The following is a 27,706-nucleotide window of genomic DNA, read 5'->3' as shown; positions in this document are numbered from 1 at the left end:
TTTAGAGCGGGCATCACGCGCCCCGGGGCGGCCAGGCCTCGTACCCCCAGTGTTGATTTAGAGCGGGCATCACGCGCCCCGGGGCGGCCAGGCCTCGTACCCCCAGTGTTGATTTAGAGCGGGCATCACGCGCCCCGGGGCGGCCAGGCCTCGTCCCCCCAGTGTTGATGTAGAGCGGGCATCACGCGCCCCGGGGCGGCCAGGCCTCGTACCCCCAGTGTTGATTTAGAGCGGGCATCACGCGCCCCGGGGCGGCCAGGCCTCGTACCCCCAGTGTTGATTTAGAGCGGGCATCACGCGCCCCGGGGCGGCCAGGCCTCGTCCCCCCAGTGTTGATGTAGAGCGGGCATCACGCGCCCCGGGGCGGCCAGGCCTCGTACCCCCAGTGTTGATTTAGAGCGGGCATCACGCGCCCCGGGGCGGCCAGGCCTCGTACCCCCAGTGTTGATGTAGAGCGGGCATCACGCGCCCCGGGGCGGCCAGGCCTCGTCCCCCCAGTGTTGATGTAGAGCGGGCATCACGGGCCCCGGGGCGGCCAGGCCTCCTGACGTCACCTTGAGGTCGCTTATCACTTGATCTCAACCAAAGTGACACATTCTTCTTCTGAGACTGCTTGGCCCTGCTGACGCAGTCTGGGTATGATGGGATCGTGTGATTCTTGCTTAAATGTGTGTACTCACCTATTTGTGCCTGCAGGATCAAGGTCTAGCTCTTGGACCCCGCTTTTCTAGGGGGGGGGGGGGGGGTTCTAATGCAATGACTCCTGTCCTATTTCCCTATCATATCTGCTAATAAAGTTATGAGTGGAGTTAGCCTCAACACTCTGCTCCTTTAGGTTGTTCCATTTACTTACTACTATTACGATATATGAAAACTTTCTGACAACTCTGACACATCTGAGTCTCAAGCTCCCATCCGTGCCCTCTTCCTCTATTGTTTGTCATTGTAAACATTTCTTCTGTTTCCACCTCGTCAATCCCTCTAAGTATTTTATATGTCTGGATCATGTCCTCCCCCTCTCCCTCCTCCTTCATAACGTCGTCAGGTTTAGTTCCTTCAGTCTGTCTTCGTACCTCATCCCTCGCAGCTCTGGGACTTCGTTGCGACCTTCTGCATCTTTTCGAGCTTCCTTATGTTTTTTTTAGATGGGGTTCCAGGATGGTGCGGCATACTCTAAGACTGGCCTCACATAGGCGGTATACAGTGATCTGAAAGCCTCCTTATTCAAATTTCTGAAGGATGTTCTGACTTTTGTCAGAGTAGAGAATGCGGCTGACGTTATTCTATTTATATGAGCCTCTGGAGTTAGGTTTGGTGTTATGTCCACTCCCAGGTCTTTTTCTGTGTGTGTATGTGTGTGTGTGTGTGTGTGTGTGTGTGTGTGTGTGTGTGTATATATATATATATATATATATATATATATATATATATATATATATATATATATATATATATATATATATATATATATATATATATTCACGTGAGGAACACAAATGCGTACATGCCTGAATGGTCCTTAGGACTATATGCGACTGAAAACTCACACCCCAGAAGTGACTCGAACCCATACTGCCAGGAGCAATGCAACTGGTATCTACAGGACGCCTTAATCCACTTGACCATCACGACCGGACAAAAGGATCCTCATAACTCATGCCTCTTAGTTCTGGGACTAGACTAGTGGCATCCCTTTGAACCTTCTCCAGCTTCGTGTCTTGCTTGACAAGGTATGGACAGAGGTTCATGATGTAGCCATGTACTGCAGGATTGGTCTGACATATGTGGTATACAAGGTTCTAAATGATTACTTACACAGGTTTCTGAAGACAGTTCTAATGTTAGCCAGCCTCGCGTACGTCGCTGAAGATATTCTTTTGATGTGGGCTTCAGGAGACAGGTTCGGTGATGTATCAATTCCTGGATATTCTCTCTGTTTTGTGGAGGATTTCGTCTGACATTCGGCACCCTGAGTCTGGCCTCGTGCTCCCTTCACCTCGTTTGATTACCTTGATAATGATCGACTTGGTAACGGTCCATAACGGACCGAAACGTCGTCGTCTCTTCAGCTTCTGGTGTGTGGTTTGGTCTTCATTACCTAACATTTACTAGGGATCAACTTTGTGTTTCTGTGCAGCTCCACAATTCCCAAAATGCAACCTACAACGATTGTCTAGCTCACTGAAATCTATTTACTTTCTGGTAGGTGAACAGAGGCATAGGGTGAAGTAAAATTTTGCCCAAACGCTTCTGTTCCGCCGCGGAATTGCACATGGAACCTTCCGCTGTGTCTCGGCTACGAGGGCAGTCGTAATAGATACGCATGGAGGGTTAAGGTTTACTAGCCCATAAACCCACCGTAGTTTACCGTCCCAGTATAACTATCCCACCGTGGTTTACCGTCCCAGTATAACTATCCCACCGTGGTTTACCGTCCCAGTATAACTATCCCACCGTGGTTTACCGTCCCAGTATAACTATCCCACCGCGGTTTACCGTCCCAGTATAACTATCCCACCGCGGTTTACCGTCCCAGTATAACTATCCCACCGTGGTTTACCGTCCCAGTATAACTATCCCACCGCGGTTTACCGTCCCAGTATAACTATCCCACCGCGGTTTACCGTCCCAGTATAACTATCCCACCGTGGTTTACCGTCCCAGTATAACTATCCCACCGCGGTTTACCGTCCCAGTATAACTATCCCACCGCGGTTTACCGTCCCAGTATAACTATCCCACCGCGGTTTACCGTCCCAGTATAACTATCCCACCGCGGTTTACCGTCCCAGTATAACTATCCCACCGCGGTTTACCGTCCCAGTATAACTATCCCACCGTGGTTTACCGCCCAGTATAACTATCCCACCGTGGTTTACCGTCCCAGTATAACTATCCCACCGTGGTTTACCGTCCCAGTATAACTATCCCACCGTGGTTTACCGTCCCATAATAAAAGTTCACAACATAACAACACATTATGGAAAGCGAATATTAAAACTGTGGTTTAGTAGTGTTATGGTCGGCGGTGATCAACGTCACGCAGCTGGTGAAACCGGTTGACCTTGCCTCGTTGAGCTCCGCGGTGACCCGATGTCCTCGTAGGCACAGTGCGCAGGCGCACAGCAAAACCAGTTGTAACAAGGTTAACCCCTTGTAACAAGGTTTCCCCTCCTTTCTCTCTCTCTCCAGTCTCCCTGTCCTACCTACCCCCTCCCCCAACAACAAGGATCTAGAAGGACTCAGTAGTCATATATTCACACTCGATATGTGTAGTTTGCTTGGAGAGTGCCAGAGTGCCAGCTTGTCAGAGTGCCAGAGTGTTAGCAAGCCAGTGTGCCAGAGTGCCAGATTAAGGGAGTTCCAGAGTGCCAGGGTGCTAGCAAGTCAGTGTGACAGAGTGCCAGATTAAGGGAGTTCCAGAGTGCCAGGGTGCTAGCAAGTCAGTGTGACAGAGTGCCAGAGTAGTGGAGTGCCAAAGTGGCGTGTTGTCATTAGTATCTGACTGCAATATCTCGGTCGGATCTTCCGTAGCTATCTATCAGGGGAAAGCGCCAAGCCATTACAACTATATAGCACAGGGATGGGACGGTGTGAAGGAATGGTACCCAACCACTTGGACGGTCGGGGATTGAACGCCGACCTGCAAGAAGCGAGAACGTCGCTCTACCGTCGAGAGAGAGGGAGGAGGGGAGAGAGAGAGGGAGAAGGGGAGAGGGGGAGAGAGAGAGAGCAGGAAAGGAGAGGGAGAAGGGGAAGAGAGAGGAGGGCGAGATAGGGTGTGTGTGCATGTGCGTGTGTGTGTGTGTACTGGATGGGTGGGGATGGTGTTTTAGGTGTGTTTGTGTGTCTGTGTGTATTTATTGTGAGAGGGGGTGATACGGTGGGGGAGGGGGTAACTGGTAGCGGGGTGGCGTGGGAGAGAGGGGAGTGTGGAAGAGCGAGGGAGTGGTGGAGAGAGGGAGAAAGCAAGGGAGAGCGGTGAATAGATTGGGGAAAGATGGGTGGATGAATAGGGGTGGTGATGGGGGCTATTTGAGGGGATGGTGAGGGTGTGTGTGGGCGGTTCAGAGTAGGAGGCATATGGGAGGGTGTGTGTACTGTTGGAGGTGTTATGGTGAGGGGTGGGGGGGGGGGGTGAGAGAAGGTGCGTGGCTGTCCGGTGTAGGGCGTAGTGGTTTTTTTACACTTACGTGCCACTAAACTAGTTCCCACGTGAGCTGTATATTGTCTCTTGAGGTTCGTTTCCGTTTAACTTATATCCATCCAAGACTAACTATTATATTGCAAGAACACTGTACGCCATATGATTGACTGACTTATTGAGAGGCCTTACCATCCATCCAAAACATCCCACAGCACAAATAGGTGTCAGAAATACTGTTGTCCTGCTTCTGTAGGCCTGCTGGTGTCCACGTCGCTGCCAGGCGTAGGTAACTCAAACTTGTCACTATATATCACCAGTAATCAGCTTCTTGTTCCCCTTAGTAGAATTTGCTATTTACTAATCGGTGTGTTACACTCCGTACTCTCACTCAGCAACAATGTTCCCTTGTATCTCTCTGATGTCCCGAATTATTAAGCCTTATTCGACGAGCGCGGCCTCACGTGTCTACCCTCCCTTGACTCACTCAGACGATGTGTACTCACCTATTTGTACTCACCTATTTGTGCTTGCAGGATCGAGCACTGACTCTTGGATCCCGCCTTTCCAGCAATCGGTTGTTTACAGCAATGACTCCTATGTGTGTGTGTGTGTGTGTGTGTGTGTGTGTGTGTGTGTGTGTGTGTGTGTGTGTGTGTGTGTGTGTGTGTGTGTGTGTGTGTGTGTGTGTGTGTGTGTGTTTGTGAAAAAAATGAATAATTGAAACTTGAGAGACGGGCAGAAAGAGCCAAACCTCAACCCCCTGCAAGCACAACTAGGCGAGTAAAACTAGTTAAATACACACACACACACGGGACACCACGAGAGTAGCTCTCATTCTGTAATTACACTTAGGTAGTTACACACACACACACACGTTATATAGTAGTTTCAAAGCGTTATATGACAAAGAGTGCTGGGAAGACGGGACACCACGAGCGTAGCTCTCATCCTGTAACTACACTTAGGTAATTACACTTAGGTAATTACACACACACACACACACACGCACACACTCACACACACACAGTGTGTGTGTGTGAGTGTGGAAAAGGTTCAAAGGTTTGCCACCAGACTAGTACCCGAGCTGAGAGGTATGAGCTACGAGGAGAGACTACGGGAATTGAACCTCACTTCGTTGGAAGACAGAAGAGTTAGGGGGGGACATGATCACCACATTCAAGATTCTCAAGGGAATCGACAGGGTTGATAAAGATAGGCTATTTAACACAAGGGGCACACGCACTAGGGGACACAGGTGGAAACTGAGTGCCCAAATGAGCCACAGAGATATTAGAAAGAACTTTTTTAGTGTCAGAGTGGTTGACAAATGGAATGCATTAGGAAGCAATGTGGTGGAGGCTGACTCCATACACAGTTTCAAGTGTAGATATTTTAGAGCCCAATAGGCTCAGGAACCTGTACACCTGTTGATTGACGGTTGAGAGGCGGGACCAAAGAGCCAGAGCTCAACCCCCGCAAGCACAACTAGGTGAGTACAACTAGGTGAGTACACACACACACACACACACACACACACACACACACACACACACACACACACACACACACACACACACACACACACTCACACACACACAAACGAAACAAAATGGGCAGAGTTTCTTTCACCCAGATGCTCCTGTTCACTTACCAGTAAATAGGCACCTGGTAGTTAGACAGCTGTTACGGGCTGCTTCCCTGAATGTGTGTGTGTAGGGAAGGGGGAGGGGGGAGATTAGTAGTTAGTAACAGTTGATTGATTGACAGTTGAGAGACAGACCGAAAGAGCAGAGCTCAACCCCCGCAAGCACAACGAGGTGAAGACAACACCACAGATACAGTAGCAGCAGGACTGGAGCAGCAGGACTGGAGCAGCAGGACTGGAGCAGCAGGACTGGAGCAGCAGGACTGGAGCAGCAGGACTGGAGCAGCAGGACTGGAGCAGCAGGACTGGAGCAGCAGGACTGGAGCAGCAGGACTGGAGCAGCAGGACTGGAGCAGCAGGAGGCGGGTGGTGGTGGGGCCGCACCGCACAAGGCGCCGCTCCACAACTCATAATCAACACTAATATGACATTTGAACTTTCCTTTCATCATGACCTTATCATATGAGCTTCACCTAAATTGTACGCTTGTCTCTTGCCATAACCCAACTCAACCCTGCCAGCACACGTGCCAGCACACCTGCCATCCCCTGCCAGCACACCTGCCACCCCCTGTCATCCCCTGCCAGCACACCTGCCAGCACACCTGCCAGCACACCTGCCATCCCCTGCCAGCACACCTGCCATCCCCTGCCAGCACACCTGCCATCCCCTGCCAGCACACCTGCCATCCCCTGCCAGCACACCTGCCATCCCCTGCCAGCACACCTGTCATCCCCTGCCAGCACACCTGCCATCCCCTGCCAGCACACCTGCCATCCCCTGCCAGCACACCAGCCATCCCCTGCCAGCACACCTGCCATCCCCTGCCAGCACACCTGTCATCCCCTGCCAGCACACCTGCCATCCCCTGCCAGCACACCAGCCATCCCCTGCCAGGACACCTGCCATCCCCTGCCAGCACACCTGCCATCCCCTGCCAGCACACCAGCCATCCCCTGCCACCTAAGTGAGAACTCACGAGCTGTTAAACAAGCATATCCCTTATCCGGGCGGCATGAGAACACGGTCACATTCCTCACACACTCACTCCCCGCATCCTCACACACTCACAATGTCTGCTCAGTCTCCACCCGGCCTTCCTGGCCTCATATCTTTGAATATGAGTTTAAATACACTCAAATATTCACTTCAACAAACCATTCAGTCAACATCCATTCCTTCGATATGACCCAACCTTCCGGACGTATTCCTTGATTGATTGATATGTGATCCCCACAGACTCCCGTTGTTGTTTTAGTTAGTTTATCTCCTTATAACTCTTGAATTTTTGGTCTTGAGCTGCATCAGCGCCTGGCAGCCATGCGTGAGTGTGGGGCACCAGCAGGCCTTCATGCTGACCTCCCGCTGCATCTCTGGCAGCCATGCGTGAGTGTGGGGCACCAGCAGGCCTTCATGCTGACCTCCCGCTGCATCTCTGGCAGCCATGCGTGAGTGTGGGGCACCAGCAGGCCTTCATGCTGACCTCCCGCTGCATCTCTGGCAGCCATGCGTGAGTGTGGGGCACCAGCAGGCCTTCATGCTGACCTCCCGCTGCATCTCTGGCAGCCATGCGTGAGTGTGGGGCACCAGCAGGCCTTCATGCTGACCTCCCGCTGCATCTCTTCCTGCATTATTCCTGAAACACTCAGACTCTCGTGGCGCAGGTCCCTTGCGTTCACTGACTCCGTCATTCTCTTCTGAACACATTCTTCCTCCTGCCTGCTTCACAGGTCTTGCTTGACCTCACAGCTCATGCTTGACCTCACAGCTGATGCTTCACCTCACAGCTCATGCTTCACCTCAGAGCTCATGCTTCACCTCACAGCTCATGCTTCACCTCACAGCTCATGCTTCACCTCACAGCTCATGCTTCACCTCACAGCTCATGCTTCACCTCACAGCTCATGCTTCACCTCACAGCTCATGCTTCACCTCACGGCTGAGACGTGTCAGAGTAGAGTCAGCACTTCATATCAACACTTATATGGTCAGCACTTCATGTCTCCAAGTTGAAAGACCTCAAGGAATTCGTAAATTATCCCGTGTGGGCGAAGCAAGCCGGCGTCCCGTCCGCCAGGCTGCCTGTCTCTCATCATTCTGTCTACGTACAGACAGTCAGGCAAGAAGATAAACAGCCGTAAAACTGCCAGCAAGGTACTCATTTACCCATGAATACTCATCTATGCTCCTACCAATTCACCCACTTGCCTCGCTAGCGCCTCAGCCACGCCCGCTACTCATCCTCCCACCCACTCACCGACCCACTAACCTAGCCAGCCACCCAGACAGTGATCTAATTTTCCCGTCACTCTAGCACACTACTTAACCCCTCTCCTTAAACCATAACCCGACCGCCTCCTCCACACCAGACGAAAATATACCCTTTTGTGGCGGCCTTTCTTGTCACATAGAGATCAAGCGTTGCTCCTCTGGAGGGGAATTAATGGGTTAATAAAGCTGTTATGCTTCGCCCTTCTCGCCTCTCTTCCTCCCTTTCTCTTCGCGGTAGCGTCCTTCAGTATTTTCAGCAACATGCCTTGCTATCCCGTCCCTGCATTTACAACACACTGACACGTTCTTCCTGACGTCTCTCTGACGACTCGTCTCAAGTTCCAATGTCCATCGATAAAGACCTTTGTTCCACTGGATCCTGATATAAACATTTCTTTGTCTACTGTGCCAGTTACCAATCACTGATCAGTCATTACCAATCACTGATCAGTCAATGATTAATCTTCATCAATCAATCAATCCTGTTATGAACAGCTCCTCCTTACGGGCTATTCAATGCCCGTGCCACTTCTTGTGCGGCTTAATCTTCATCATTCATCAATCCTGTCTTGTATTGATTACGGGTTCACCATAGCCCGTGCTACATGGACATTTCGTTCTGAGTAGCTAAATCTAAACCAACAAAAACAACAACAACTGTCATCACGACCAAATTATTCACGATCAAAAATCATATTCACTCCAAAAATCTACCAGTTACGGACTATTCATGCCCGTGGCACCTTGTGGTGGCTTAATCTTCTCAATGAGCATCCTGGCTCCTCACTCGAGAATTCTGTGCTGCGTTTCACTTACGAGATGGAGAAGGATGGGAAGCTGCCCTTTCTAGATGTAACAGTCATGGAAAGGAGCAGAGTTTTCCACACTGCAGTCTACACTAAGGAAACAAACATAGGAATGTGCCTCAATGCCAACAGCGACTGCCCGGACAGGTACAAGAGGAGTGTCGTTAACGCTTATGTCGACCGTGCTCTCAGCCACAGCTCAGGATGGAAGCAAGTCGATGAAGAACTCTGTAGGGTAAGGCAGGTCCTAGTCAACAACGGCTTCTCCAATGGTTTCGTTGAAGACATCATAAGAAGGAAGGTGAAACGCCATGCAACCTCTGAAGAGACAACTAACACAACACCTATACCCCCTATTAGACTATTTTACAGGAACTTCTTTTCCACAGCTCATAAAACGGAGGAAAGGGTCCTGAAAGATATTGTTAATAGAAACGTTATCCCTACAGACAAAAATCAGAAGATACAATTGACGATTTACTATAAAACCAAGAAAACGGCCAACCTACTCATGAGAAACTCTCCAGACACAAAGCAGAACGCTTTAAAAGAGACCAATGTCGTCTATGCCTTCAAATGCCCACTTGGGGACTGTAAGCCTCAAAGAATTCAGTTTATAGGCAAGACAACAACATCTCTTTCCAGGCGATTAACGATGCATAAGCAACAGGGCTCCATTAAGGAACATATAATCTCTTCCCACAACCAGACCATCACCAGAGAAGTCTTAACAAAAAACACGGAAATCATCGATAGATACAGCAATAGCGGGCAGCTTGATATCTGCGAGGCACTACACATTAAGAAGTCGACACAAGCAATCAACAGCCAATTAATGCACAACTATATTCTACCCACTTCAAGACTCCGCACCAATATAGAAGCATCAAGAAATATGGGCCAATAGGCCCTTTGCAGTTACTTCCATTCTTCCCTTTAACTTAAAATAATATTATACCCATTGTTTCGTGTTCTGTCTTGTGTTGAAAGTTTGTTTTCACCTCATCCAAAACTGTTGTAACATATCACCTCACGCAATTGCAGGTATAAAACCAAAGCTGTTTAAACTCTGTTTAGCGTTTGCAAAGTTATAGTTGTGTGTGTGTGTAAACTAAAGTCTTTGAAAATGTAATAAGTTATTACGAAACGCGTTCAAGTGTCACGTCAGACTAGAAATAAAATTGAATTTTGGAGAATTGATTTTTCAATTACCATCAACTGTGAAAAAAACCATAAGAAATATTGAGAAAATTCGTGTTAGAATTATTAATCTTACTTTTTCGGTCATATTTATTAATAATATATATATATATATATATATATATATATATATATATATATATATATATATATATATATATATATATATATATATATATATATCATGAGAGTCCACATGATAGAGCAGAAGTTTCCTCTCTGGACTTGGACTCTGAGACGCTTCGGCAGGAAATTTGGTGCTTCTGTGCCACTGGTTTCCCAATTGAGTAACTGAGAGACCTAGAGCCTCAGAGGATATTGGCACGCTCCTATAACAATTGTCCAAAGCCTGCATGCAACTGGTTTTCTGAAAGTCCCCTGAAGGTGGAAGGCCCACCACCATCATGTTCACTGTACCGTAGATAAGAACCAACCAGTGGAGATGTACGTGTGGAGCCCCAGAAAATATGTATACCCTCCCTCCAAGGTTGCAGAGTAACTCCATCTGGTCGCTTGGGACTGTTGTCAGGTCTGCACATCTGGGGACTCCCTTTGTGTGGGACACATGGCTGTAGTCATACTTAATGATGTCATTGACTGTTTCATATCTAACAATTTTTCCCTCTCAATTACGACAGATGAGAGCACGTTTGACGTACTGGCGTGCTCAAACACAGCCGCTCGTGCATCAGTGACCACAGGGACGGCAAGGCGCAGGCGAGCACTAGAGGCCCAATGGTGTAGGCACGGACATGGGCTGGTCGGGGTCGCCGCTAGTGAACCTATCTGTAGAAAATCGGTGAAAGATGGATGTCAGAGTCCCTAGAGTTCTTTACGGAGAGTGGGGCGGGGGGGGGGGAAGGGGAAAGACAAGCAGGCCTGGGCACCGCCGGGTACCTCTTCTAGTCTATACCTATAAGAGAGAGAGAGGTAGGTAGGTAGGTAGGAAGGTTCTTTGCGTGTGTCTTACTGCCAAAGGCTGGAGGCTAGACACTTGGGGTTAGCCTCACCCAACTTTGCAGGGTGACTGGGTGGGGTACAGGACGGACATAGGCTGATCAGAATCGGCTCTAGAGCCACATTTCAAGTTATATCGGCCTCTAACCCAACCCTCCCGCCAACTCTCATTTGCGATGGCCATGAAGTCTGATATGAATTCGCTGATGTGTTTCACCAAGTGTTGGAGCTACTCCCGCAGTTTACTCGCAAAGCTTCATGATTTACTCGAAAAATATTAATTTAATTCATTTGGGTTATACTGATGAAGATATTGAGTAGGGAAGATGATTACAATGATGAAGATAGTATGCAGTGAAAATGTAAGATAACAGGAGGGGGCAGGTCAGGGAAAGATAACGGTAGGGAGGAAGATAAGGGGACAGAAAGAACAAGGGGAAGATGAAGGAAGAGAAAAACAAGAGGGAGATGGGGGAGAGAATATGGGGTGATGAGGGGAGACTGATACGACGTTCTTTGCACTGTTTAGCGAAAATTATCCTTCCTATCATGTCTGTACTGTGCTGTACTGTATAACAGGTGTGTGTGTACTATTTACAGGTGTGGGGTGTGTCCGGAGAGTGTGGCTTCCTGACGGTGCGGAAGGAGCAGAGTGATGGTGATGATGATGGTGGTGATGGTGCATGCGGTCGTGGTGTCGATGGTGACTGCCTCTCTGGGTATGGTTAGTCTATATCCCTACTGTCTTGCATATTGTGAGCACATTACAGAAGGATAAACACTCGCTCTCTCTCTCTCTCTCTCTCTCTCTCTCTCTCTCTCTCTCTCTCTCTCTCTCTCTCTCTCTCTCTCTCTCTCTCTCTCTCTCTCTCTCTCTCTCTCTCTCTCTCTCTCTCTCTCTCTCACTCTCTCTCTCTCTCTCTCTCTCTCTCTCTCTCTGAATCTGTGTAATGACTTATCATTGTTACGTAACATTTGCAGTAATAATATATGATTCTTGGTCAAAATAGAGGAGGCTACAGGTGCTAACGTTTTCTCTCAGCTCCAGATGAAAAGAAAACAAATTTCTGGGAGACTCACTTAGAGTGGCAGGTGTTGAGAGTTTATAAGCTTTAACTTATTGTTCATGCATGTAAATTCTAATATTAACGTATATTTACCAATTAAAGAATCAATATTTATATGTATGTGTAAATATATATAATACTTACAGGGTGGGATAATATAAAATACCAATATATTAAAGTGCTGGTTGTTGCTAGTTAAATTGTGGTAGCAGAATGTGGTGGCCTTGGTAGCTGTTGTAGTGGTGGTGGTAGGTGTGGTTGTGGTGGTGGTGAACACCATCCTCTAATCGTTTAACAACCAGACACCCAATCACTGCTGGGTGAAGAGCGGTGTACAGTTGTGGACTAGAGCCTAGTCAATCTTCCTCGGCCAGGGTACGAACCTGGCTAAATTTCTCGCGAGTGTGTTACCGCTACGATACGGGGACTGGTGGTAGCTGTTTTGGTTGTTGTGGTGGTAGTGTTAGCTGTTTTGGGTGCTGAGATTGTGGTAGTTGTTTTGGTGGTAATGGTGGTAGCTGTTTAGGTTGAGTAATGACGGTGGTGGGACCTTCGAGGACAAGGTGATGAGTAGTTCACCACCACCACTGATGACCGTACCACTCGTGTGTGTGTGTGTGTGTGTGTGTGTGTGTGTGTGTGTGTGTGTGTGTGTGTGTGTGTGTGTGTGTGTGTGTGTGTGTGTGTGTGTGTGTGTGTGTGTGTGTGTGTGTGTGTGTGTGTGTGTGTGTGTGTGTGTGTGTGGTGGGGGGTCAGGGTTACGCCCTCCTCCCCTAAACAAATCAACCTAACACAAGTGTACCCTCCACCCACACTTCCCTGTTTGCATACCACCCGACGTCTGCCCCGCCCACCACCCGACGTCTGCCCCGCCCACCACCCGACCTCTGCCCCGCCCACCACCCGACCTCTGCCCCGCCCACCACCCGACCTCTACCCCGCCCACCACCCGACCTCTGCCCCGCCCACCACCCGACCTCTGGCCTGCCCACCACCCGATCTCTGCCCCGCCCACCACCCGATCTCTGCCCCGCCCACCACCCGATCTCTGCCCCGCCCACCACCCGATCTCTGCCCCGCCCACCACCACAATTACACGTGTGAAGGCTCAAGCTGTCACAACATAGCCTCATGCCCATGATGGTAATATTCATCCTCCGTGCTCATGATGATCGTATTACTATCCACCTCTTGATAGACGTCACCAGTTGCCAACATTGTCCCACACCGACATCTCTCTCTCTCTTATGTATTTTTTTTTGTCTCAGTATTCTTCTACATTCCTTCTTTAGCAATTTCCTTCCGCTTCCCACATCGTAACCTTTCCCACCAGGGCGCCGTCTCACCCCTCTGCTTCCATACACACAGTCGAGCAGACAGCGCTCTGAGGTCGTAGTTGAACGGGCCCAGGTTCGATTCACGGTCGTGGCAAAAACAAATGAGTAGAGTTTATATCACATGTTGCCTCCTTTCACCTAATGGTAAATAAATATCTGGGAGTTGTTACGGGTTGCATCCTGGAGATATGTGTGTGTGAGAGAAAAATGTATTACATATTTTAGGGTATTAAAAGTATGAACATAAGACAGAACACGAAACAATGAGTATAAATTGGATAAGTTTAGATTTAGGAAAGACCTGAGTAAATACTGGTTCGGTAACAGGGTTGTTGATTTGTGGAACCAATTACCGCGTTACGTGTTAGAGGTGGGGGTCCCTTGATTGTTTCAAGCGCGGGTTGGACATGTATATGAGTGGGATTGGGTGGTTATATATAGGAGCTGCCTCGTATGGGCCCAATAGATCTTCTGCAGTAACCTTTGTTCATATGTACTTATGTTGTTATGTTCCCTCCCACAGGAACGTTGGTGCGAGTACGACGGAAGGCCGCAGACCTGACGCAACTGTGGCCGGACGCCGTCGTCCCCTACACCTTCCTCACGCGTCAGTATCCCCTGTGTTGCTTCAGTGTGTTGCTGCAGTGTGTTGCTTCAGTGTGCTGCGGCAGTGTGTTGCTTCAGTGTGCTGCGGCAGTGTGTTGCTTCAGTGTGTTGCTTCAGTGTGTTGCTTCAGTGTGTTGCTGCAGTGTGTTGCTTCAGTGTGTTGCTGCAGTGTGTTGCTTCAGTGTGCTGCGGCAGTGTGTTGCTTCAGTGTGTTGCTTCAGTGTGTTGCTTCAGTGTGTTGCTGCAGTGTGTTGCTTCAGTGTGTTGCTGCAGTGTGTTGCTTCAGTGTGCTGCGGCAGTGTGTTGCTTCAGTGTGTTGCTTCAGTGTGCTGCGGCAGTGTGTTGCTTCAGTGTGTTGCTTCAGTGTGTTGCTTCAGTGTGTTGCTTCAGTGTGTTGCTGCAGTGTGTTGCTTCACTCACTCAGCCTTTTTATTGTTTTTCCTTGTTTTGCCTTGTCCGCTATTATTTTCATAGTATTATCTATAAGCTTGAAAATGAACATTCATTGCGCTTAGTTAATAGTGGAATGAAAATGTCTGCCGCCATGTTCTTGCTCAGCTACAGAACATGAGGGATGTAGCTCTGTTGCTTCCCTGGGGCCCTGGGGGATACATACCACCCAGAGTGATACATACCAACCATATCCAGGATACATGGTATAGCAGATATCAGCTGGACAATGTTAAACTGGTCAAACCTGAATGCAAAAAGAGGTCAGTGGGACCATATATATAAATATATATATATATATATATATATATATATATATATATATATATATAATATATATATATATATATATATATATATATATATATATATATAAATATATATATATATATATATATATATATATATATATATTATATATATATATATATATATATATATATATATATATATATATATAATAGTAAGAATATTCTTGCTAGATAATCAGTAATCTATTGTCAGTGCATTAATAACACTCCTGCAGTTGATAAGCCTCAAGCCCACCATCTGACCAAATATGTAATGTTATTATTTAGTTTTAACCATTGTCAGGGTCCTTCCTATCTAGATTATGCAGTGGGTTTTGTCGCCATAAAAAAGAATGGACATAAATTCACCTTGAGCGCGTACAGAGGAGGGTGACAAAGTTAGTCACAGGAATTAAAAACCTTCCACAAGAAGAGGGATTAAGAAAGTCTAATTTACATACTCCGGAATTTACAATCCCCTTCCAAGTTCTCGTAAGATCATATTAGATACATATTTACGTCATTCAATTCACCCAAGACACTATTCGTTACCTCCAAGCCCCACTCAACTTCCACAGGACTCTGCCAACTCGCATTTTAATCTTCCAGTGGACGATATCATATGTTAAGTCAGCACTGTGGAGAAATGCCCGCCAGACCACTGGAACATTATCTAACACATATTATATATCTAACACAGTGCAAAGTTACAAACCCATTAAGATTTCAACTAAGATTCAACAGAGCAGAAGAAATTGTTAAACACATAGGGGCAAAATCTTACTGAAGCGACCATATGAGTCATAAATACTCATACTCCGCCCAAGTAAAACAGAAACAAGCAACACTTAGTGGGCCAGCCAGAGGCTTAGGGACCGCGCAGTGGGCCAGCCAGAGGCTTAGGGCCCGCGCAGTAGGCCAGCCAGAGGCTTAGGGCCCGCGCAGTGGGCCAGCCAGAGGCTTAGGGCCCGCCCAGTGGGCCAGCCAGAGGCTTACGGCCCGCGCAGGAATATCCCTGCAAAAAAAAAAGATGTGTGTTATCACATGTTAACCCGTATTGTGTTGGTGCGTGTCCTCAGCGGAGCCGGAGAGGGCCACGGTGATGAAGGGTCTGGCCCACTGGGAGGAACACACCTGCCTCAGGTTCCTCCCAGTCAACGACACTGACCTCCCACACCTGCAGTTCCGGAAGCTGGCGGGGTGTCGCAGCGGAGTGGGCATCGAGGGAGCTACCGGCCAGAACATCTCCATCGGCGACAACTGCAACAAGGTAGGTAGTGAGTGAGTGAGTGAGTGAGTGAGTGAGTGAGTGAGTGAGTGAGTGAGTGAGTGAGTGAGTGAGTGAGTGAGTGAGTGAGTGAGTGAGTGAGTGAGTGAGTGAGTGAGTGAGTGAGTGAGTGAGTGAGTGAGTTTTCTCGTATGGCTACTTATGGTTACCATGTCTATTACTATCATCCACTTGTTCGCTATGGTCACCATGTCTAATATATAATCCTGTGGATTAGGGACCTATACGATTTATATTATTATAAGTTTCCAATAGATTTTCACCAAGAGGGCGATCTCACTTCCCTCGATTGTTCTAGATTTAATGTCTTGAAATACAATGATGTGCAGTAGCATCTCTTGAACGATTACAATTCCACTAACTTATTTGATATACCATCTGCATATTGTTCAATAGTATTGGGGGTCTGTATCACATTAAAAGGTTGTGGGGTATGCTATCCATTTTCTTGGGGCGCATGTGAGATTCGTAATTTGCAGTCATTCATGTGTGCTTCTAATGGTGACCTTAGAGAGACCACGTGTGCTTCAACAGGTTGGTATCGTGGTGCATGAGGTAGGGCACGCTGTCGGCTTCTACCACGAAATTCGCAGACCTGACCGCGACGACCACGTGGTCGTCAACGAGAACAACATCTTGAAGAACGAACTCTTCAACTTCTATAAACTACACTGGCTGGACATCTCTATCAAGTACGACCTCTCCTCTGTCATGCACTACCACACACTGGTGAGTCCCACTACCACACACTGGTGAGTCCCACTACCACACACTGGTGAGTCCCACTACCACACACTGGTGAGTCCTCGTGGCCTTCCTCCTACCACCGTAACTGGCGATGGGAAACGGCTCTGGCGAGGTTGCGTATTGGCCATACTCTCTTAACTCATGGACACATGATGGAGTGCCGCCCTGCCCCTTATTGTCCAAATTGCATTGTCCCTCTTACGGTCGTGCATATCCTTGTTGAATGTCCTGACTTACGGGATAAGCGTGTGTGTCTTGTTTTCCGACCTCTCCTGCGGTCGCTTGTCCCTCGATAGTATTCTTGGTGAATCGGATACTTTTGATATCGTTCGCCTTATGCGTTTTTGTTCTCGTATTGTCATCCTTGGTGATATTTAGCGCCCTCTGATTATCCCGCGCATTTGATGGTGCTACACAGCCTTCCCGGCTTGGTGCCTTCTGTTGATAATTACTTACTTACTTCCTCTTCAATTACACCTATCAATGGGCACACACGATAATAGCAGTAATTCTAAATATGACAGTTATATCAGAGGAAATAAAGTAATGATTTATTAGATGAAGTCCAAAGAATACTTACCTTGTTTTGTGTCTCGGCTCATGTGCTAACCTGCATTCCTAAATCTAAATGTTAAAAGCCAATAATAAGCTAGATAGTATAGGAACCGGAAAAGACACTTCCCTTATTGTAGGCTAACTTGGTGTTAATAACGGAAGCACTATTAGTCTCGTAACACCGGTCCAAGGGTAATTTATTGGGGCTTGATTTGCCCCAGCGAGACTTGTTAAATTAATGGTGACTGTCTGCGGCCCTCCTCCCACTGACTCGTCCAGCATCTTGTCCCAGGTGTGTCATGAAGTGGTCAGAGGGCCCACTTTTACTCGATTTTGGTACTGATAATTCAGTTGATTCAAGGAAAATGATTTTATGATGTTAACAGCCCAAAGACTGCTGTATTAAGAATAATTCCCATTATTAGGTGGTGAATTTAATGACGACATGTGGCAATGATATATCATTTTAAACGGGAGGGAATTTCCACTGTACCTCATTTTCTATGAGTTAATTTGTTAATATAAAACAGCATCTGCCTATTGTATTGAATATTAGTAAATGGTGTCGGGTTTTCCGACACCCGTAGTCCACCACCCCCGTTGTTCACCGCCTCACAGTTACTTGCATCTCAGCTTACTACTTTTGTTCTTGTGGGATTTGCCTTTAAGCAACAAATTTATATTTGATATGATTGAAAGAGAGTGAGAGATATATTTAGAGTGAGAGAGAGAGAGAGAGAGAGAGAGAGAGAGAGAGAGAGAGAGAGAGAGAGAGAGAGAGAGAGAGAGAGAGAGAGAGAGAGAGAGAGAGAGAGAGACAGACAGACAGACAGACAGACAGACAGACAGACAGACAGACAGACAGACAGACAGAGAGAGAGAGAGACGACAGGATAATGAGAGAGGTGCCGGGTTGCAGGAGTGGACAGCCAATGAGAGGACCACAGTAGCCACGCGGGACCCGACTCTACAAGGGCTCATAGGCCTGTGGAAGCGAGAGTACAGCATGGGCCTCTCCCACAGAGACAAGCTCTTGGCCAACACCATCTACGGCTGCCTCGGTCAGTGCCTCTTTCTCTCCGTTCCTTCCTCTCATTCACGCACTCAAACACAGCAATAACTGAACGAACATTTAACTTATGGGAACGTTGCTCTTATCTTTATCTAGACGCGTGGTTGGCCAAATGTAACTTGAACCGGAACCCGTGTGAGAACGAGGGGTACCTGGGCCCCTCCTGCACCTGTGTCTGCCCCCCGGGGACCTCCGGCCGCACCTGTCACCTGATCACCGGCGGATACTACGGTAGGCTTATGGCCTCGTGTGTAGGCTAGGTCACCACCTGAGGCTAGGTCACCACCTGAGGCTAGGTCACCACCTGAGGCTAGGTCACCACCTGAGGCTAGGTCACTACCTGAGGCTAGGTCACCACCTGAGGCTAGGTCATCACCTGAGGCTAGGTCACCACCTGAGGCTAGGTCACCACCTGAGGCTAGGTCATCACCTGAGGCTAGGTCATCACCTGAGGCTAGATCATCACCTGAGGCTAGGTCATCACCTGAGGCTAGGTCACCACCTGAGGCTAGGTCACCACCTGAGGCTAGGTCACCACCTGAGGCTAGGTCACCACCTGAGGCTAGGTCACCACCTGAGGCTAGGTCATCACCTGAGGCTAGGTCACCACCTGAGGCTAGATCATCACCTGAGGCTAGGTCATCACCTGAGGCTAGATCATCACCTGAGGCTAGGTCATCACCTGAGGCTAGGTCACCACCTGAGGCTAGGTCATCACCTGAGGCTAGGTCATCACCTGAGGCTAGGTCATCACCTGAGGCTAGGTCATCACCTGAGGCTAGGTCATCACCTGAGGCTAGGTCACCACCTGAGGCTAGGTCATCACCTGAGGCTAGATCATCACCTGAGGCTAGGTCACTACCTGAGGCTAGGTCACCACCTGAGGCTAGGTCATCACCTGAGGCTAGGTCATCACCTGAGGCTAGGTCATCACCTGAGGCTAGGTCACCACCTGAGGCTAGGTCATCACCTGAGGCTAGGTCACCACCTGAGGCTAGGTCATCACCTGAGGCTAGGTCATCACCTGAGGCTAGGTCACCACCTGAGGCTAGATCATCACCTGAGGCTAGGTCATCACCTGAGGCTAGGTCACCACCTGAGGCTAGGTCATCACCTGAGGCTAGGTCACCACCTGAGGCTAGGTCATCACCTGAGGCTAGATCATCACCTGAGGCTAGATCACCACCTGAGGCTAGGTCACCACCTGAGGCTAGGTCACCACCTGAGGCTAGATCATCACCTGAGGCTAGGTCACCACCTGAGGCTAGATCATCACCTGAGGCTAGGTCATCACCTGAGGCTAGATCATCACCTGAGGCTAGATCATCACCTGAGGCTAGATCATCACCTGAGGCTAGGTCACCACCTGAGGCTAGGTCATCACCTGAGGCTAGGTCACCACCTGAGGCTAGGTCATCACCTGAGGCTAGGTCACTACCTGAGGCTAGGTCATCACCTGAGGCTAGATCATCACCTGAGGCTAGGTCACCACCTGAGGCTAGGTCATCACCTGAGGCTAGGTCATCACCTGAGGCTAGGTCACCACCTGAGGCTAGGTCACCACCTGAGGCTAGGTCACTACCTGAGGCTAGATCATCACCTGAGGCTAGGTCATCACCTGAGGCTAGGTCATCACCTGAGGCTAGGTCATCACCTGAGGCTAGGTCATCACCTGAGGCTAGGTCATCACCTGAGGCTAGGTCACCACCTGAGGCTAGATCATCACCTGAGGCTAGGTCACTACCTGAGGCTAGGTCATCACCTGAGGCTAGGTCATCACCTGAGGCTAGATCATCACCTGAGGCTAGGTCACCACCTGAGGCTAGATCATCACCTGAGGCTAGGTCACTACCTGAGGCTAGGTCATCACCTGAGGCTAGGTCACCACCTGAGGCTAGATCATCACCTGAGGCTAGGTCACTACCTGAGGTTAGGTCATCACCTGAGGCTAGGTCATCACCTGAGGCTAGATCATCACCTGAGGCTAGGTCATCACCTGAGGCTAGGTCATCACCTGAGGCTAGATCATCACCTGAGGCTAGGTCATCACCTGAGGCTAGGTCATCACCTGAGGCTAGATCATCACCTGAGGCTAGATCATCACCTGAGGCTAGATCATCACCTGAGGCTAGGTCACCACCTGAGGCTAGGTCACTATTGATTTTAATTTTAAGCACTCGTCGACAAAATATTTTCTACTGTTTTTGCCTAAGTTCTAGTCTTGTTAGGTGATATTTTTGGAGTGAGGATGATGCTCATATTCACTCCCACACAGGACACGGAGTGAGGATGATGTTCATATTCACTCCCACACAGGGCAAAGAATCACATATACGACGTGTTCTAAATAACAGGTTAAAGTCACGAAACACTTCAGATGAAACACTACCTCACACTGCAGTTGAAAGTGTTAGACCACGAAGGAAGGATTAAGGAGCAAATCAAGAAGAACATACTCCCAGCTATCAAGAGTCGCCACACAGCCAAAGTAGCGGAAGGAAGATCCACTGCAATATGGTACGAACAAGTCACTGGGTACCATTCTTTCAAGCCCGGCAAAAGGCTATCCAGTGACATTGCAGTAGCCATACACAGACTCAGACTTGTTTACAAGTGCTTCTGGGAGGTAATAAACCCAATAGGTAAAGAGTGTCATATATATGGAACAGATGCAGAGGCGCCACTATTGCATTACTGGAATGTGAAGCAACTGAAGCGCTGCGCATCAAACTCAACATTAATCCAACGACAGCAGCTGCATTAGATGCAAATTAAACAGCGACAACAATGATTAGAAAAGCAGTTGAAGAATGGGACGCACCAGTGAACACGGAGCATTTATATCCGCCACCAAGATAATGATATTAAAACAAGACTAAAACCAGTGCGCTTAAACAGAAGCGAAAAATAAATAGGGGAATAGGCGTGAACCCCCCCCCCCGCCTCCAATTATAACATTGACCCAAATATCACAGTAACAAGGTTGTCGTGAATCACCAAACTCAATTACGGGCTCACTAGAGCCCGTGCTACATGGATATTTCGTTCTAAGTAGCTAAACCTAAAACAACAACAACAATTACAAGGACAAGACACATACAGTGACGCTCGTGTGTCACAAACACCGTAAGTCCACTACTGGCTGACCACCGCCGAGCTGCTTGGGTCTTGTTATTCCAAGCAGCTGAATCTAACACAACAACTAGTAAACATTTGCACTCTGCCTTTGATAATGTTGACAATATGTGTGTGTGTGTGTGTGCAGGGTCATTAGAAGACAATATGTGAGTGTACCCGGGTGCCCCACAAGGCTCCCCCGGACACTACATATCCTCTTCTTCGAGGCCAAGGGTCCCTCCGCCGCAACAAGAGGTGGTACCCCAATACATATATTTAAAATATATATGTATATATTGCATATACATATATATGAATATATATGTCGTACCTAGTAGCCAGAAAACACTTCTCAGCCTACTATGCAAGGCCCGATTTGCCTAATAGGCCGAGTGATTTTCTTTATTTTCAATAAAATGTTTCTATATATAATATAATATAATATAATATAATATAATATAATATAATATAATATAATATAATATAATATAATATATTATTATGTTTACTAGTTTCTATACTACCGGATATATTGTAGAAATTTGTGTCCATAATATTGTTAATAAAATCATGAATACCTTCCAAGGACCACCCATAAATTAAGGGAATAAATTTGAGAACCAGTGATCTATGGATCTTGCATAAAATATAAATGAAATCTAAGACTGTATAATATGAACTGTAATATTATAATTTAAGGAACCAAATCCCTCCACAGACTTTCGGGGGTTTAATCAGTAAATATAATTAATAATGTATAAGATAATGTGATAATGGAATACTACACATTAATCAAATATTCACATATAAATTGATATGCAAGAAAATGTTATTTATGAAATAAATTGGTTTTAATATATATCTACGAAAACTATAAAGACAGCTGAGCTGTGGGATGAATAGACGTAAGTGATCCGCGTGTTCATGTACTCGTCGATTAGAATCGTGTTTCATCAGGCTACAGCTAGGAACACGTGAGTGTCGAGGAAGTATTCGCCTCACTTGCGTTGGTACTCCAGCTGAAATACGAGTTAAATGTAAAATCTATTGGAGAAAGCACCACTCAGCTAATATTCATGGGAAATTAATATGAATTGTTGAGTGGAAAGCGACTTAAGAGTTTGGTGGTAGTCATGCCTCGTAACGACACATCGTCCTATCTAATAGTTAAGAAACAAATTATAGAACCCGATAATGTGCCGAACAAGGTGTTTGAGACGTAATGAAGCTACCACGCCTTGCTGACGTCCGTAGGTGCACGGATGTTACTTTACGAAGACGGTAATATTTGGTCAGCTACCAGATACTCTCCGTGCTGATTATGGCGTCGCTTGCCTTCTTTATCTTTCTCGGGCTCACTCGCACATGCTACGACGCCTTGAATATTTCTACGCTTTATTTAATATCCTGAGTTGATGGGACTAAGGCGTATCAGAAACTTTAGAGAATAATTTGCCTTATTTGACAATATATAAATTCTCGTTTTCTAATGATTAAATAAACGTTGGTTGATATGAGAGTGCTGGGTAGAAATTCTGTTATTCGGTTTAATTCTATTTTCTATGATTACTCTTGAGTAACAATTCGTAATCGCGTGAATTATTATCAGCTAATAAACTATACTGTTTAATTACGAAGATAAACATATTATCAGCTGAATTCCATTGAACATAGTTGTAACAATAAATTACTAAACAATAATTTCCATTAAGGAATGTGAAATGAAAAGAACTTAGGACGATTCTCTCAAATGTAAATAATTTTCCGTCTCGTCATGTGCTGATGCAACATATGACTAGAATTTCTGGGGCATGATGCATTATTACGCATTAATAGTTTAGATAATAGTAATAGTAATTAAACAGTCTCCGTGGTGTAGTGGTAAGACACTCGCCTGGCGTTCCGCGAGCGCTTTGTCATGGGTTCGTATCCTGGCCGGGGAGGATTTACTGGGCGCAAATCCTTAACTGTAGCCTCTGTTTAACTCAACAGTAAAATGTGTACTTGATTGTAACAACGATTCTTCGCGGCAGGGGATCGTATTCCAGGGACCATAGGATTAAGGACTTGCCCGAAACGCTACGCGTACTAGTGGCTGTACAAGAATGTAACAAATCTTGTATATACAAAAAAAAACGAAAAACAAATAAACTAAACTCCTTAGTGCTAAGCTATATGTTAGTAGAGTTAGTAAATAATGTTAAACAGTGCAAGACTAGTGGCTTAAGGTACTGAATATTAGTAATAAAGTGTTGGAAATTTCCAACATATATAGCATGAGATAAGGTGAAGGTGAAGCACCTTCCTTATGGGTCAATGAGCCTATTGCAACTTACCAATCTCCTGTGTTTCCATGATGTCTGGGCCAGTATATGTTACGTCGTGTTCTCGAAGATGATAGAGTGTAATTTGGTGTTAGTTGGCTGATAGATGGCTTGGCTTGTTATGCACAACCACTTGGCTGCATGTTAGAGCGAAGGTCTCGCTTCATGCAGGTCGGCGTTCAATCCTCGACAGCCCAAGTGGTTAGGCACTATCCCTATCCCCACCTTCACCAGTCCCATCCCAAATCCTTAACCCGAGCCTTTCCCAGTGCTATATAGTCGTAATAGGTTGGCACTTCCCCTGATAACTCTCTCCCTCTCCTGATAGTTAGCTAACCTTACTAAACTTACTAGTTAGCTAACCTTACTAAACTTACTAGTTAGCTAACCTTACTAAACTTACTAGTTAGCTAACCTTACTAAACTTACTAGTTAGCTAACCTTACTAAACTTACTAGTTAGCTAAACTTACTAAACTTACTAGTTAGCTAACCTTACTAAACTTACTAGTTAGCTAAACTTACTAAACTTACTAGTTAGCTAACCTTACTAAAAACTAACCTAGCCTATTTCTGGTCTTCTGTTGTAGCTGTGTCTGTCGATTATTTTGGTGTTTGTGAGGATATATCTAGTTATGATCTGGGTATGTGTAAAGACTACATGTTCTTCCCTAGGGCCTTGCTGTTTGTGCATTGTTACACGCCTTAAAAGGGATGTTGTTGTCTTGTCTCTATATTGAGATCGTTGGGGCTGACAGTCCCCAAGTGGGCATGTGAAGGCATAGATGTAATTTGTGATCAGTAAAGTTATACAACCAGAGAATTTGGGTGATTTTACACGGGCATGCAAATTTTTGTTTTATTATTATTATTATTGCACAAAGAAATCACATTAACGTCATGTATCATTGGGAAAATCAGTAGGAGCCATTAGGAGGATTCGAACCTATGCTCCGGTACTCCCAGAGTACATGAATTGCTCTGGAAGCAACACAGGATTCTCATAGGAGCCATGAGAATCATCCTCGTGGCTCCTACTAATTTTCCCATTATTATTATTTTAAACGTTAATATTTAAAGTTTACGTTGGAGTTTGAGAGTTAAAGTTGCACTTTTTTATGGCAATCAATATATTTACTGCATACCATCGAATGTTATGAATCATTTAATTACCAAATATTTGAATTGTTAAAGTGACGATATGCTTTGGTCGCCAGTGTGTTGTCAAAATGTGTATCATAAATTGGCGTAATTCGTGACAATAAAAAGCATCGAAATTGCTCTTTTGTGCAAATATTATTTTTAATAATATTAATACTTTTGTTTATTATCGCTTCTACTACCATTTATATTTTCATGACTTCTTTTAGACCACCTGAAGTCACCGTGTAGCTTGGACGTCACCTACCCCACGACCATCACATCACCTGGCTACCCTAATAACTATGACCCAGGTAAGACCAATGTCATTAACCTTGCGTGGTCACCACCTCACCTCATTCATTCATAATATTCTCAATGAAATAGACATGAAGATACATTCATTAATTTTTGCTTCGTTTTATCTCGTCAAAAATACACTTAGACTCTAATTAGAGTTAAAACTCTCTCATCAACTCCAATTTTAAGTTTGTTGAAGTCTCCTTTTCATATACATTTACTAAATGGGCTAACCGGCTGTGCCCAGGTCTCTTTACACCCTTTCCTCTTTTTATAACCCAAACTCCACCCCTTTCATTTCTGTTTTCCCCTCTCTGCTTTCTCTTGTACTCTCAGAAAATTTAGTATTATTAAGCACGGCAAACTTCTAACTCTACGGAAAATACATATCTGATTTCAATGAAAATTGTATATTGTCATTATATCTTCGGATCATATTATTTCTTAAAAAGTGGCGTTGGGACCGACCCCGACTGGCCACTGACACACCCATATCCTTATTTGTTATGTTGGAAAGTTGAATGAGGCTAGGCCTAAGCGTCTGGACTTCAGTTTTGGACATACAGACAGACAAAATATCTACTTTACAAATATACTTTGCCTCTCTTCCTTTTTTCCTCTTTCTTTTTCTGTCTGTCACTTTCTGTGACCGGTGGCTTGTTCTCCCTGGAACAGACACCTGGTGCGTGTACCAGGTGGAGGCGCCCATGTGCCAGGCTCCGGAGGTGGTGGTGGTGGACTTCCAGCTGGGGCCCCGCGACTCAAGGGACCAGTGCTTCCATGACTACCTGGAGGTACGCAACGACTCCCTCTACGACGGCTTCCTGTGAGTCCAAGGGGGCAGCGGGCGGTTATATACTTAAGAGTATGTATAGCAGAAGTACTTGTCTATAAACACTAAAATTGTATTTTAGGTCAACTTAAATCAATATAGTTTGGAAACATTTATTCCGTAGATGAAATTATTATTACCTTCGGAAATCTTATACATTATTATGACTGAAAATTTGTAATTGATAATTAAATGTTAGATAAGTTTCATACTTTTATTTTTTGTGTGTTATTCACGTGTTCTAATGTTGTGCATCAGTTTCAGTATGTGTGCTTGTTGTCCATGTATCCCAGTTTGAGTGTGTGCATTTAGTGTCCATGTGTCCCAGTGTGTGTGGTCCATGTGTCCCAGTGTGTGTGGTCCATGTGTCCCAATGTGTGTGGTCCATGTGTCCCAATGTGTGTGGTCCATGTGTCCCAGTGTGTGTGGTCCATGTGTCCCAATGTGTATTTGTTGTCCTTGAGTCTCAGTGATTATGTGTTGTTAAATAATTTTTCACTACAATTCCTACTATTGTAACGTGGATTTCGTTCCACCCTAAACTATAGCTCACAATATTTGTTAAACGGGTGATGCATTAAAACATTCGGTTCACGCTACCATGGCGCTACCCTTTTACATACATGGAATGCAACAAACATTGCAAAATTAATTAATATTCCTGTTGTGACGTCACGTGTAGGCCTGCCAGCCGCCAGGTCCCCCTTACGGGCTCACCATAGCCCGTGCTACTGGAACTTATTGTTCTGAGTAGCGAATCTTAAACAACAACAACAACAACAACGCCAGGTCCTGTGTATCAGTATCATGTTCACTTGTAGTAAAGGTGTACACAGTGTTAACTCGTGCATGTATGAGAGGTGTTGAGCCAGGTGTGGAGCCAGGTGTGGAGCCAGGAGTGGAGCCGCCGAAGAGTGTAAGGTACCAGTGTTGTACAGGAAGTGTGGGACGGAGGTGGCGCCGGGGACCAGCTGGAAAGCCTCCTCCAGCACCATGATCCTCTACTTCAAGGGCGCCGAGGGTGGCTACCGCGGCTTCAAGGTGGAGGTGAGGTTCGCGGACATCCCCGGCTGCTGCACCACCACCTCCACCTCCACCACCGCCGTCTACCTCCACACCCCCAGCTACCCACACCCCTACACAGCCGACTTCAACTGCACCTTCACACTCCCGATGGTAAGTTCACTCCCTCCCATCTACAACTTTGTTATCAGAAATTCTAATTTTATATTTTAGATTTATGAACGAATGTGATTGCTCTATTGAGGTCCAACTAACGTGACCATGATGGCTGAGGCCAGTAGATGACCCTGCAGGTGGCTGAGGCCAGTAGATGACCCTGCAGGTGGCTGAGGCCAGTAGATGACCCTGCAGGTGGCTGAGGCCAGTAGATGACCCTGCAGGTGGCTGAGGCCAGTAGATGACCCTGCAGGTGGCTGAGGCCAGTAGATGACCCTGCAGGTGGCTGAGGCCAGTAGATGACCCTGCAGGTGGCTGAGGCCAGTAGATGACCCTGCAGGTGGCTGAGGCCAGTAGATGACCCTGCAGGTGGCTGA

At 46.6% G+C, this 27,706-nt stretch overlaps 1 protein-coding gene across 4 annotated transcripts in view; it reads left to right on the top strand.

The window, feature by feature from the left end:
• Positions 1 to 27,706, top strand: part of LOC123763990 (uncharacterized) — a 73,358-nt gene that overhangs the window by 16,832 nt on the left and 28,820 nt on the right. For 3 of the 4 annotated variants that reach the window (XR_011229460.1, XM_069330124.1, XM_069330123.1), the window contains exons 2-10: positions 11,627 to 11,750; positions 13,954 to 14,037; positions 15,856 to 16,046; positions 16,599 to 16,793; positions 18,286 to 18,427; positions 18,535 to 18,669; positions 25,249 to 25,332; positions 25,994 to 26,144; positions 27,089 to 27,326. Coding sequence is in view for 3 of the 4 variants with exons in the window: in XM_069330124.1 (XP_069186225.1) it covers positions 11,627 to 11,750; positions 13,954 to 14,037; positions 15,856 to 16,046; positions 16,599 to 16,793; positions 18,286 to 18,427; positions 18,535 to 18,669; positions 25,249 to 25,332; positions 25,994 to 26,144; positions 27,089 to 27,326 (1,344 nt within the window). In the remaining variant the exon portion in view is untranslated. Of the gene's footprint in view, positions 1 to 11,626; positions 11,751 to 13,953; positions 14,038 to 15,855; positions 16,047 to 16,598; positions 16,794 to 18,285; positions 18,428 to 18,534; positions 18,670 to 25,248; positions 25,333 to 25,993; positions 26,145 to 27,088; positions 27,327 to 27,706 lie in introns of those variants that run through there. The other variant, XM_045751401.2, reaches the window with a different exon arrangement.

Source organism: Procambarus clarkii, chromosome 23 (genome assembly GCF_040958095.1).
Source record: "Procambarus clarkii isolate CNS0578487 chromosome 23, FALCON_Pclarkii_2.0, whole genome shotgun sequence".
Lineage (NCBI taxonomy): Eukaryota > Metazoa > Arthropoda > Malacostraca > Decapoda > Cambaridae > Procambarus > Procambarus clarkii.
This window is presented reverse-complemented; position numbering and strand designations above follow the sequence as displayed.